This window comes from Rutidosis leptorrhynchoides, chromosome 5 (genome assembly GCF_046630445.1).
Source record: "Rutidosis leptorrhynchoides isolate AG116_Rl617_1_P2 chromosome 5, CSIRO_AGI_Rlap_v1, whole genome shotgun sequence".
Taxonomy (NCBI): Eukaryota; Viridiplantae; Streptophyta; class Magnoliopsida; order Asterales; family Asteraceae; genus Rutidosis; species Rutidosis leptorrhynchoides.
This window is the reverse complement of record NC_092337.1, coordinates 333,157,297-333,171,520: the sequence shown is the minus strand read 5'-3', so window position 1 is coordinate 333,171,520 and position 14,224 is coordinate 333,157,297. Positions and strand designations below refer to the sequence as shown.

Sequence of the window (14,224 nt, the reverse complement as noted above, 5' to 3'; positions counted from 1 at the left end):
AAATATAAACTAGTATTATTGAATTAAGATGATGATCAGAAACCCAAGAATAAGTGCACGCTTGTATGGCAAGGGTCTGTTGTGAAACCGAATTTTAATAGCTTTTGGTACACGAGTGGATGACAGAAATTGATGCCCATAAGGTATTTTCTGATGCCGGTGTTGTTCATTACTGGGACTTAGCATTTAATTTTTCGGACGAGGTGTGATTATTGTTTCAGGCTGGGATGGGTTGAAGTAGTATACATAGCTGAGTTTCTTTTATGAACATGTTGCGTATGAATATATTTAGTGAGTACTACTACCGTCCCATATTAGTAGTTATGTATTGACTTTGGAAGCATTTTCTTTTCAACTTTGCCATTAAATTCTTTTCAACCTCCGAGGCCCATGAAAGTGGGCGGGTAACAACAATGGAAATTTTGCAGCGAGTACGAGTCGTACCCTTGACCTCTCATATAAGAAGACAACTTACTACCACTATGAAAACTCCTTGTTGAAAAAACAATATTCAATACAAAAATATATTCAAAAAACAATCCAATGATATAAATTTTATCGAATATGGGACGGAGGTAGTACTCACTAAAAAGATTCATACGCAAGAGATACAGAAAAGAAGATTAGAAATGGATAATCTAACCCAAACCAGCCTAAAATGACAATCATATCTCATCCAAGAAGTTAACCGCTAATACCTAATAATGACCAACATCAGAATTAGAAAACACCTTACAGGTAGCAATTTAAACTTGCACCCGTTCACCAATAACTATGAAAACTCATTTTCCCAACACACAATTGCCATACAAGAACACATACTTTTGGGTTTCTCATCATCATGATAATTTAATAATAGTAATTCATATTTTATGTTTATATTAAAAAAATTTCCAAAGACAACTTCTATAATGTATTGTGTAAAACGATTTTTGTCCGATCTTCGCGTTTTCACTTAAAATAAACATCAAAAAATGATTTTGCAAAACTATCAGGTGTTTGAAAAATGTCATTTTGTCCGATCTTCGTGTTTTCACTCAAAAATAAAGGCTTCATACTACATTTGATCTTGCCAAGAGTTAAGGGGCAAAAAACCTTGTATATATTTTGAATAATAGTTAACATTAATCGTTTTGTACAATACATTAAGTTAATGCATCTTAATAAGAATTACCGTTAATTTTTTTTAATATAAATATAAACTAGTATTATTGAATTAAGATGATGATCAGAAACCCAAGAATAAGTGTACGCTTGTATGGCAAGGGTGCGTTGTGAAACCGAATTTTAATAGCTTTTGGTACACGAGTGGATGACTGAAATTGATGCCCATAAGGTATTTTCTGATGCTGATGTTGTTCATTACTGGGACTTAGCATTTAATTTTTTGGACGAGATGTGATTATTGTTTCAGGCTGGGTTGGGTTGAAGTAGTATACATTGCTGAGTTTCTTTTGTGAACATGTTGCGTATGAATATATTTAGTGAGTACTGCCACCGTCCCATATTAGTAGTTATGTATTGACTTTAGAAGCATTTTCTTTTCAACTTTGCCTTAAATTCTTTTCAACCTCCGAGGCCCATGAAAGTGGGCGGGTAACAACAATGGAAATTTTGCAGCGAGTACGAGTCGTACCCTTGACCTCTCATATAAGAAGACAACTTATTACCACAATGAAAACTCCTTGTTGTTGAAAAAACAATAGTCAATACAAAATATTCAAAAAACAATCCAATGATATAAATTTTATCGAATATGGGACGGAGGTAGTACTCACTAAAAAGATTCATACGCAAGAGATACGGAAAAGAAGATTAGAAATGGATAATCTAACCCAAACCAGCCTAAAACGACAATCATATCTCATCCAAGAAGTTAACCGCTAATACTTAATAATGACCAACATTGGAATTAGAAAACACCTTACAGGTAGCAATTTAAACTTGCACTCGTTCACCAATAACTATGAAAACTCATTTTCCCAACACACAATTGCCATACAAGAACACGTACTTTTGGGTTTCTCATCATCATGATAATTTAATAATAGTAATTCATATTTTATGTTTATATTAAAAAATTTCCAAAGACAACTTCTATAATGTATTGTATAAAACGATTTTTGTCCGATCTTCGCGTTTTCACTTAAAATAAACATCAAAAAATGATGTTGCAAAACCATCAGGTGTTTGAAAAATGTCATTTTGTCCGATCTTCGTGTTTTCACTCAAAAATAAAGGCTTCATACTACATTTGATCTTGCCAAGAGTTAAGGGGCAAACAACCTTGTATATATTTTGAATAATAGTTAACATTGATCGTTTCGTACAAAACATTAAGTTAATGCATCTTAATAAGAATTACCGTTAATTTTTTTTTAATATAAATATAAACTAGTATTATTGAATTAAGATGATGATCAGAAACCTAAGAATAAGTGCACGCTTGTATGGCAAGGGTGCGTTGTGAAACCGAATTTTAATAGCTTTTGGTACACGAGTGGATGACTGAAATTGATGCCCATAAGGTATTTTGCGTATGAATATATTTAGTGAGTACTACCACCGTCCCATATTAGTAGTTATGTATTGACTTTGGAAGCATTTTCTTTTCAACTTTGCCCTTAAATTCTTTTCAACCTCCGAGGCCCATGAAAGTGGGCGGGTAACAACAATGAAAATTTTGCAGCGAGTACGAGTCGTACCCTTGACCTCTCATATAAGAAGACAACTTATTACCACTATGAAAACTCCTTGTTGTTGAAAAAACAATAGTCAATACAAAATATATTCAAAAAACAATCCAATGATATAAATTTTATCGAATATGGGACGGAGGTAGTACTCACTAAAAAGATTCATACGCAAGAGATACGGAAAAGAAGATTAGAAATGGATAATCTAACCCAAACCAACCTAAAACGACAATCATATCTCATCCAAGAAGTTAACCGCTAATACCCAATAATGACCAACATCAGAATTAGAAAACACCTTACAGGTAGCAATTTAAACTTGCACCCGTTCACCAATAACTATGAAAACTCATTTTCCCAACACACAATTACCATACAAGAACACGTACTTTGGGTTTCTCATCATCATGATAATTTAATAATAGTAATTCATATTTTATGTTTATATTAAAAAAAATTCCAAAGACAACTTCTATAATGTATTGTATAAAACGATTTTTGTCCGATCTTCGCGTTTTCACTTAAAATAAACATCAAAAAATGATGTTGCAAAACTATCAGGTGTTTGAAAAATGTCATTTTGTCCGATCTTCGTGTTTTCACTCAAAAATAAAGGCTTCATACTACATTTGATCTTGACAAGAGTTAAGGGGCAAACAACCTTGTATATATTTTGAATAATAGTTAACATTGATCGTTTTGTACAATACATTAAGTTAATGCATCTTAATAAGAATTACCGTTAATTTTTTTTAATATAAATATAAACTAGTATTATTGAATTAAGATGATGATCAGAAACCCAAGAATAAGTGCACGCTTGTATGGTAAGGGTGTGTTGTGAAACCGAATTTTAATAGCTTTTGGTACACGAGTGGATGACTGAAATTGATGCCCATAAGGTATTTTCTGATGCTGGTGGTGTTCATTACTGGGACTTGGCATTTAATTTTTCGGATGAGATGTGATTATTGTTTCGTGCTGGGTTGGGTTGAAGTAGTATACATTGATGAGTTTCTTTTGTGAACATGTTGCGTATGAATATATTTAGTGGGTACTACCTCCGTCCCATATTAGTAGTTATGTATTGACTTTGGAAGCATTTTCTTTTTGAACTTTTAATATTAACTATATATATATATATATATATATATATATATATATATATATATATATATATATATATATATATATATATATAGCCAAAAGTTCAAACGAGAACCATAAAAAAAGCGAGAACTGCGAGAACTTTTGATTTATAAAGATTTTCACATGTAACTAGATTGAATCACATATAAACCTTGATGTAGAGTATAAATGAACATAAAATAGTTGAAAAACACTTATATTTTACCTATATAATTAAATATATAGTTTCTCGTTCACAAGTGCATATTTGTTTCCGAACATGTGAACAGATTCATATAATTAACAATTTAACATGTAATTTGAGCTAATGAACATATGTTTGTTAATGATATGTGCATTAATTAACATTTGCATGTAATTTGTTGCATTTAAACGCATATAAACTATTAAATTAAATAGTTCTCGCAGTTCTCACCTTTTCAGTGGTTCTCGTTTGAACCTGCCCCTATATATATATATATATATATATATATATATATATATATATATATATATATATATATATATATATATATATATTTAAATTTGGAAAGAAAATCCTACCGATGGGACGTAATCACGTAGTTGAGTTCGTTTCAAATCCAGGACCAGTTTTGTATATAATTTTTGTTGAGGTTCCAAAATGTAATATATATAACTAATATCAGCCCAAGTTGATCTTATAACTAGAGCATTATTGCAAATATTTGAACACTAAGTTTCTGATTTCGTATGTATTATATTTGATCGGAAGGAATATTATATGACTTTTTTATTTTGGAAAGTAGTTTCATCGGTGGTGGAAAGAAAGCAGAAGGTTGTTCGACTGAAGGCCAGCCTGATTTCAACTCATTCTCTTTTAGCTTATATCTTATAATTTTTTGAATTGAATCCTTTCGTAATAAAAATAATAAAGTATAATGAAAAAAACAAATTGCCTCTTTCATAAGCAAATTGGGGGAAATTCCCATTTCCAACCACTAATGAAAATAAATCCATGCAGAAATAGCATACCTTAAGGGTGCTCAAATTGTTTGACTTTGGTATATTCACCACATTCCAATGTTCATCCACCTCCCTGCCCAAATGATCTAAACGGAGAACAGGTGCCTTGGCAAGTTTGGGTTGATGATGTCGTCTATTTTCCACTTACTTTTCTCTCAATTCTCGATCCTTGCTGCTTTCTCGGTCGTATGACTTCTCACGCTTCACGAGATAATCAATATCTAGGGAACGGCGACGGCAGCGATATTCACTGTCGGTGTCTCGGTATTTGGAGCGGTGTTGTTTCAATACCAAAGGAGATCGACTTTCTGAATCTTTGTGTTTCCGGCTGGATCGACTATCCATTGTGGTTAGGGTTTTGTGGGAATCGTTGTTTCAATACCAAAGGAGATCGACTTTATATAGCTTTGATTCTCCTCTTTTTTCATACAAATCTCATGTGTAACCGTATTGTATGTTCATATTTTGTTCATTTTTTGAATGAAGGTCCTAGTTTCTAATAGCTTGATTCTCCTCTTTCTTCATACAAATCTCGTGTGTAACCAACCGTATTGTAGGTTCATATTTTGTTCATTTTTGAATAAAAATCCTTAGTTTCTAATAGCTTTGATTCTCCTCTTTTTTCATACAAATCTCATGTGTAACCAACCGTATTGTAGGTTCATATCTCGTGTGTAACCGTCTTTATAGAGGTGTTCTAAGTGCTTCTACAATAATGTACGTTATTCTAGCTTATATGCTATAGAACTTAATTTTATTTTATTTTTTCTAAATAATATGGTTAATTGGATGTTAGTTTGATCCGAAATGATAATGTTTATTGGTTGTTTCCATTGAGTTATTATCTTAACTATTTAACTTAATTTTAAATGTCATTAATTTTTAGCTATATATTATCTTATCTATTTAACAATAATTTTAAATGTCATTCATTTTCAACTATATTATATTATTATATACGAGTCACAATTAAATATCTACATTAAAAATTCCTACTTTAATGAATAATATCGAAATGCAATGGTTTTTGGTCTATAACGAGGTCCAGTTCGGCTCGCGCGTTGCGGCGAGGATAGTCGATTTTGCACCATTTGAACATAAGCGGGTAACGTAGCGTTCGATATTTACATACACAAAATAGCTACGATTGTTGTGTTGTTTACATAGACATAGCTGGTGGGTTTTCTAGATATTTAGAACGTTAAAATAGCTTGATTTCTTTGTCTTCGTCTTTAGGCCCGTTTGTTTTTTATTTTCTTATTAAGTCTTGAATCTGAACGGATATATGATGTCTGTGAGAAATAAGTGATGAATAAATAATTAGTGTTTGTTTTTATGTGTTGAAAAATTGTCTGAATAATTAAAATTACTAAATTAACCCTATATGTGAGCAGTTATAAGAGCAGTTATTAAAAACTAAGAACTTAAATGAAAATTCACACTTAATTCAGTTTTTTTTTTTTTTTTATTAAGACAGGTGATATTTAATAAGTTGAAACAAACACCCCTCCATGACTTATTAAATTAAGTTTCATACTATTAAGCCAATTAAGTCAAAAACAAACATGGCCTTTGTGTTGAGGGAGCTTCCATTCAAAAACAAAAATATGTACGAATTAGACAGCCAGGATCATCCGTCATAACCCTGCAACTTAGGGAAATCATATCAGTTCTCTAATTAAGGTATAAGGAGTTTTGATTTTTACATATAGGGGATGACCGGGGGATCAAATGTTTTGTCACATACTAACTAATCAATGTATGTATATGAAGCACAAATAAAACCAAAAGAGAAAATAAGAATTAGGCGTCTTTACTTCTCTTGACCACACAAAATTTTATGTTCAAACAACACCCAATGTCTTTGTTTATTGAAGACTCATTCATTTACTTTCCCTCCAAAAAAAACATATGAACACACTTACACAATTATACTTTGTGCAATGAATTATGAATCCAAGATTCAAGAACAGAATTGAACCAAATAACAAAACTTTTTTGTTATATAAAAAGATCAAACATGTTGTGTATTCTACTAAATGAGAATCACCGAAGCTTTATGTGCTTTATTTTCGTCTCCATCAATTGCATAATTTTATAAAACAAAATATTATCCACAACAAACAACTTTCATATATCAAAATATTTTCATCGATAAATAGCAAAAACTGAAAACTTCATAATTTCTTCTGCATATAATCCATAAGTTATTTATTGCTCCTCTAAATAACTCTAGATCTACCATAAGAAACTACCGAAGGGGCTAGTTATAAAGATAAAGATAAGAAAATTGATAATAAAATAGCAAAGCAAGTGACCTTTTTCTTTTCAAAGAGAAGAATAGGGCTTGTGAAGAAAGTTGAAGAACTAACCATACTTTGTGATGACAACATTGCTCTCGTCATCTTCCCGGCCAAATGAAAAACTGTTAATCGAAGAAAACAAAACGATAAAAGAGAAAATTGGTGGAACCCTAGCCATTTACTTGTATAATCAAATCTACACACATTAAATAATTAACCAACAAAAATACTTTGTAGAGTAAATGCAGGAGGCAAATCCCGTAAATTGAACAAAGTCGAAACAGTATCTGCATATTAGATACGCACAACTACAATCATCAATAGACGAAGCAATAAATTCCAAAAAAAACACAAAACAAACACAATGTAACAATGTAAAGATACCTATACCATTGAAAGATACATCCAACGGCAAAGCATTATCCTTGCAAAGTACAGGCGCACCAGAAACAGAACACCCCACATATTCGCTACCATCATCTCTGACGGATGACCTCCTAACATGATTCTTTTATAAAACTTGTTGTCTAGTTGAGCAACCAACAATATCTCCACCATCAGACATACATGGTGAAGCACCCTCTATAAAATTTCTCGACTTTCTCTTAGGAGGCATATAACTGTACAAAGTAATCATAGCTTACAGCAACATAACCAACTTCATGTAATTAATTTAGAACCAACGTAAAAACAAAAATCAGATTGAAAATCGTAACAACAAATATCTGACGAAATCAAAGACCTAAACCCAACTAAAGAAATATAATCAGATATATAACACCTAAATCATTTGCAACACACTGTGCAGCATGTATAAATAAAAAGGGTTATTAACAAAGTTCGATTATGTAAAAGAGTAAAGTGTACCTGAATGTATGGTGGTACTGGTTATTAAGGGCCACGGTGGACATAAACCATTGCAATGCCTGAAATCAGTAACCACGGAAAACATAACATAGAAAAGTACCATAAACAAAATAAGATTTCATCACAAATGCAAAAATTGCTATTACAAGCAATAACCCCAAATACAACTCTCAAGCCCTAACTGATATTATCCTCCGTGTTACCATTTCCACTATAAAAAAAATAAGATTATAAAACTAACCCCTGATTACGATTTTAATCACAGGTTAGAGAAAAGAGCGATGCAGAAAGAGTAATCTGCATGAATCAGATGAAAGCTCAAAATTGATTCTTCATAGAGTACGTGTGGTCTCGTTCGTTCTTTCAACGACGAAATTGAGTGGAAGCGCGGTGTTGTTGGTGGCAGTTCGAGCAGTGGGGTTTGTGGGACAGGTGGTGTTGGCGGTGGCCCCGCTGCTGCTACTGGTGGCGATTTGTGGTGATAATTCTGGAAGAAGAGTGACGGTGGATATTGGAGAAGTCCTTATCAGACCAGACAACAAAACAAGAGAATACAGTGTTTATTTTAGTAGTATGCTATAAATAAACTAGAAAAGAATTGAGATAAAAACAAAAAGGTTGCTGTCATTGTTATTCAAAGTAACTAGGCTATTTATAGCCTTAAAGGAACAAATCTGCATACATGAAAATAGGAACTAATTCACCTCCACTCTCCAACGTGCACCACAATAATCTCTAGACTTATTCCTATTTGACCACAATATTCGGCCAACTACTCAGACTGCTTCAAGTTATCAAAACTAATAAACATTTAATTAAAGTAGACTAGCAATAACCAATAATTAAATCTTAGACTTATGACAATGCAATTTATTATAATCACTAAATGATCAAAATTACCCAACAGTGGATTATAGTAATCAAATATGAAGTTCATTATATTTGTATAGATTATAGATAGATAAACTAAGTTTAAGAACACTAACTGCTTGCTCCAATCCTAAACTCTGTCACAAGCTCATAAGAGTTTCAATATGCTTAATTTCAAAAGGATTTAAAACTTCATACCAAATATTAACAGATTGGCATACAGTTTATACCTGACTTTTGCATATTGGATGGAAAGACAAATATGGGCAGCTTTTTTCAAAATATTGTCATGCAACATGTCCTGCATTAGAAACTCCATAAACAAGTTATTTCGGTCTATATTGGAATCTTTAATACATGTCAAAAGTAAATTCAAAATTCAACAATATTTTATCAAGTTGCAGTAGCTAATTAAGCTAATGAGAACATGAGCAACTGACCCTTGACAAAAAGAGAAATCGTCAATAATAACTTTATTAAGCATTCGATTTCATCACTTGGTTAACTATACTCTGCTTACGTTTGAACTTTTTATCAACTTTGGCAGCAAGTTTGTTCCGAGCAACTGATACACGCAACTTTCCAAAAAGCATACCGTATCCTACTCCTACTCCATCACCCAATGAGCTTTCTTCAGGTACTCCAAACGCCATTCTATTCACCAGTTTACGCATGTCCGTCATACCATATCTCTCCTTCATCTTCCTAAGCCGACGACCACCTCTTTTCTTCTTAGGTTCGGAATTAGGAACGGGAAGTGGTTTGGGTTGCTTTGCAGGATGTGGTGCTTGCCACTTTTCAATCTTGTTACAAATTTCTTCAAGATATCTTCTTCCTGTGTGTCCCGATGGATCACCTCTTTCTAAATCTACACGTGCTGCAAGTGTTGATTTTGCGGCCAAAACCCGGCAGGCACGCTTCTTTAGACCAGGAGGCGTAGTCTGAATAACCTCTGTTTTCTCAAGGTAACCAACACGAAACTGAGACATGTTTACTAGAGATGATAAACCGCCAGCTGTCACCATCAGTTTTGCAACAACTGCACTCCCAACAATGGCAGAAAGATTGGGTGCAATGCACCCCATTCTACTTTCAAAAAAATTAGAAACCTTCTTCTTCGATTCATCGAGGGTAAGAGCTCGATCACATCCCTCAATGGTCTTTTCAAGAACATGTTCAGGAAGTGGTTTGCCAATGGTAGTTGATGCTATAACAGATATAACCATAATAGTAGCTGAAGGTAACAGCCCTTGAAGATCTACAAGGGTTAAGTCGACTTCATTACCGATTTTCTTCACCACACGCGCATAGTCAATTGGGTGGCGCACAATAGACTCAAGCTCAGGAAACTTGGGGCGGTACTTATCACGAATGAAATTATGGATAATAATAATCTCATTTTCTATTAAAACCGACAATTCATTACATTCTGCAATCAGCTGGTACTCTGTATCGTCTGACCCCTTATTAAGAGCATTCTCAATTTTCTTCATGATATCGGTATATCTCTGTGTCTTTTGTAACTTTGAGACACTATCGAGATCATCGTAATTGATCATAGCTTCTATATCACTTGCCAAATCTCCACTAACATCATCATCATCATCTTCCATGGGGTCCAAGTTTTCCTTACCATTGTCGGACAGATCCTCAAGATCTGCTAGAAACGAATTTTCTAGATTTGCCATGTACTATAGCCGAATTCGAAGGCTATAACTATTGAAGGAGTAAATCCAAAATAATATATGTATTCTCGGTCTAAACAACAAAACCAAATTCGTGGGTTACGTTTGATTTCGTATGCGGCAGGAAAAAAAGAAAGTTTTAGGGTTTTTAATTTTTTGCGCGTATCCAAAATAGGATTTAGGCAAACATATATATTATGTTAACCGACTCCAAAGTCGGTGGGTTATAGCGGTTTTCGAAAAGAAAAGAAAATAAACGGGGTATACGGAGTACAATTTATTTGAAACTCAATTTTTTTTTTTTTTTTTTTTTGAAAGGCAAGCAATTGTATTACTAATAAAAAAACCCCTAAAGCTAGCAGAAACAACGACACCAAACAACCACGAACAACCACTATAACACGGCAACAAAACTAAAACCGACAATTTCTCAATTTCTCATAATTGTTCAAGAAGCAATTATATTATATTTTTCATTCAATACTTATCTAAAACAAACCCATTTAATTTGATTTAATAGTAATCCAATTATAATTTGTAAATATATACATGATTTAATTAATTTAAAGAGTTTTCTAATGATAGCCATCTTTAAATAAAAACTTGTGCACAAAATATTTTGTACAAAAAAGTTAGTAAATTGGTTATTTGTAGGTTAGTGGGTTGGTTATAAGAATGATACAAAGATTCAATGGATGTCTTGAAATCCTAAGGATAGCACTTAGCGGTTAAGGCTACGGAGTAATTAATAATTAAGATGTGTTTCTTCTTATAGTATGTATCATTTATAGAGATCAACCAGTTAATCTCATCATTTAGCCCAAGAAGGAATAACCCTGTTCTGTTGAGTTCTATTTGAACTACTCCTTGCTCCTGCCCTGATAAGACCCGTAGATGAATCAAGAAAGAGGGCCTATGCCCGCTTAAAGTGAAAGGTTGTAGTAATAGCGACGAGGCTTACTTTCTCTTTGGTTCAGCTGCCCCTTGGACCCCGCAAGGGGGCAGCCCCCTTGACCCCCGCCATTACCGTGCGGCGGTGTCTAGGGGGCTCTTATGAGCGCCAGTGTCTACTTAATCTTGTTTATGTATAATTCTGCTTGTTATTTCAAATAGTGATAAATTGTTGAATAATGGTGGTAGGCTTTAAAAGTAATGGAATTAGGTGTAAAGTGCTTTTATAAGGTTAAGATAATCATTTGGTTTAAATTAAGTATTAAAGTATCATTCGAATCTCATCATGTTGTTAGATGGCCTCAAAACCTGACAATGCAAAAAAAGAAAACTGGACAAAAGAGATGGTTTTGGAATTTTGTCAGTTCTTAAATAAATATATCACGAAGCATGGTCGAACTTCTCCATTTAAATGGGTATCCCTTCAACCAGAGTTTGAAAGAGCTATAAAACATAAATTCAACAGTAAATCTGCTTTAAAGAACAAGTATGATAGTATGAGAAAGGATTACAACCTCTGGAAGTCACTGAAGAACGGAGAGACTGGTCTTGGTTGGAATGAAAGTACGAAGCAACTTAATTGTTCTGATGAATGGTGGAAAACTAAAACTACGGTAAGTTAATATAAGTTATTTAATATTTGAACAACAAATAAAGTTATGCTGATATAATTCATTTAATTTAACTAATGATTCACAATTATATTGTGTATAGGAAAACTCTAAATACGCAGCAATTAGAAGAAATCAACCATCAGCACAACTACAAGACGAATGGGATCAGTTATTTGGGGATGTAGTTGCTAGTGGGTCGAATTGTGTGGCGCCTTCAATGGACTCAAGTACAAGAAGCATTCAACCGTTCACATTCATCTCTACGAAGCTATATTGAAAGGTCATTCGGAATTTTGAAGAAACGATTTCGCATACTTCGTGAAATGCCAAGGTTTAGTGTGCAAACACAAATTGATGTTATAACGGCTACATTTGCGTTGCATAACTACATCCGTACTAACAGCCAAGAAGATATTTTGTTTGCAATAATCGATCAACATCCAAATTACATACCACGAGATGAGCTTATTGATGTTAGTAACCGTGACAGAACCGCCGAAGGAATATTTGAAGGAAGAAGTAATGAGATGAAACATGTTCGTAACGATATTGCTACTTTAATATGGAATGCTCGTCGAAAATAATTTAGTATTACAATATATGTTTTCGGTTATTTGTTAATGGCTACGTTTTGTTAAATCAAAATTTATATTAAAAATGATGAAATTTAACTATTTTTTCTAATGTCTATTTTTGTCATTTTACTTATTTTTTAACAGCTACAGCTACTTTACCAAGCAATTATATACATCTAACAGCTAATCGCTAACAGCTAATCGCTAACATCTTTCAGCTAATCGCTAACAGCTAATCGCTAACAGCTAACAGCTAGTTTTACCAAACATACCCTAAGAAGGAATCAGATGAACATCTCAAATCAATTAGTTAGTTAAGTAGCTTGTTACGGAATAACATATAGTGACTGTGATAGTCAGAGAGAGAGTCTTGATTTAGGTGTGCGTTTTCTAATCGGCTTAGGCTTAGGCAGTGGTTAGTGTGACGACCCAGCTTTTTCGACTTGCCTTTGTGCCTTGTGTTTTTGCGTAACTGCGTTTTTGTGCGTACTGCGTTACTTTATTACTCTGGTAGCTTGTTTATACGTGTTATATATGTATATATACTTTAAAACGTGCCCTGGTATGATTAGAATGCTTAACTTGTCCTTTGGATGCTTTATAACCGTTAGCGATATTTGCCGTTACGATTAAACCGCGGATTGCGCGCACGTTTGACTTTTTTCGGAACCAGAACTTTTGGGCAGCGAAATATTAATTATTATTTTATAATAATAATTACTTGGGCCTTTGGGTGCTTAATTTTATTTATTTAATTGCTTAAGCCCAATAGTTAGCCTTTTTGGACTTTTTGCCTTGTTGGGCTCAAGCCCACCCTACTCTAGCTAGTGACCCAATTAATTAGCCCAACCATATTTACTAGTGGCCCATAATAATTAAATAAATTAATAATAAATTAATTAGTGAGTCATGAAGCATTATGGATAAGGTTTATCTACATGTCCCATTAGATTCTAGCATAAGGACACACTTTAGACACCATTAGCCAAAAAGCAAAAAAGGTTGTCCTTCCTCCCCCCCCCCCCCCCCCACTATGCCTTCCACCACCATGCACCACCACCATTGCCATGTCATCAATCCATGTGATCCTTGAAAGTCTATAAATACTAGCCACTTTCCTTCATTTCAACACTTGATCATTTTGGTTTTTCACACACTTTCTTTCTTTCTTTTCCATACTTGTAAGTTTTCTTTTCTTTCTTTCTTTCCTTTCCAATTCGTGGTCATCATCATCATTATTGGAAGATCAAGTTTCCTTATAGCTTTGATCTTACTTATATCTTGTTGGTTCAAGTATGAATCCTTCAAGAACAATGAGGATTCAAGCTTCCTAGCTTTGAATCTTCACCAACATGTTAGATCTTTCTTTCTTTTACTTAAATCTTGTTATTTTGTTAAAAAGATTCAAACTTATGTTTGTAATCTTCATGTATCTTCAAGATCTAAGCTTTATGCTTCAAGATCTTCAAGAACACTTAAGATGCAAGCTTTCTAGCTTGAATCTTCATATCTTTTGTTGTATTTAAGTTC

At 33.4% G+C, this 14,224-nt stretch overlaps 2 protein-coding genes across 2 annotated transcripts; both read right to left on the bottom strand.

Annotated features, from left to right (window-relative positions):
- Window positions 1–7,562: 7,562 nt before the first annotated feature.
- LOC139847987 (U4/U6 small nuclear ribonucleoprotein Prp31 homolog) lies at window positions 7,563–10,557 on the bottom strand. The gene is made up of 2 exons (XM_071837725.1): window positions 9,868–10,557; window positions 7,563–7,754 (listed from the first exon to the last, which is right to left on the bottom strand). The coding sequence occupies exons 1-2, from the start codon at window positions 10,555–10,557 to the stop codon at window positions 7,644–7,646; spliced, it is 801 nt and encodes a 266-aa protein (XP_071693826.1). The 3' UTR covers window positions 7,563–7,643.
- On the bottom strand, window positions 9,135–9,858 carry LOC139847231 (U4/U6 small nuclear ribonucleoprotein Prp31 homolog). Its single transcript, XM_071836883.1, has 2 exons — window positions 9,390–9,858; window positions 9,135–9,170 (listed from the first exon to the last, which is right to left on the bottom strand). Exons 1-2 carry the CDS (start codon window positions 9,856–9,858, stop codon window positions 9,157–9,159), a joined length of 483 nt encoding a protein of 160 aa, XP_071692984.1. The 3' UTR covers window positions 9,135–9,156.
- Window positions 10,558–14,224: the final 3,667 nt, after the last annotated feature.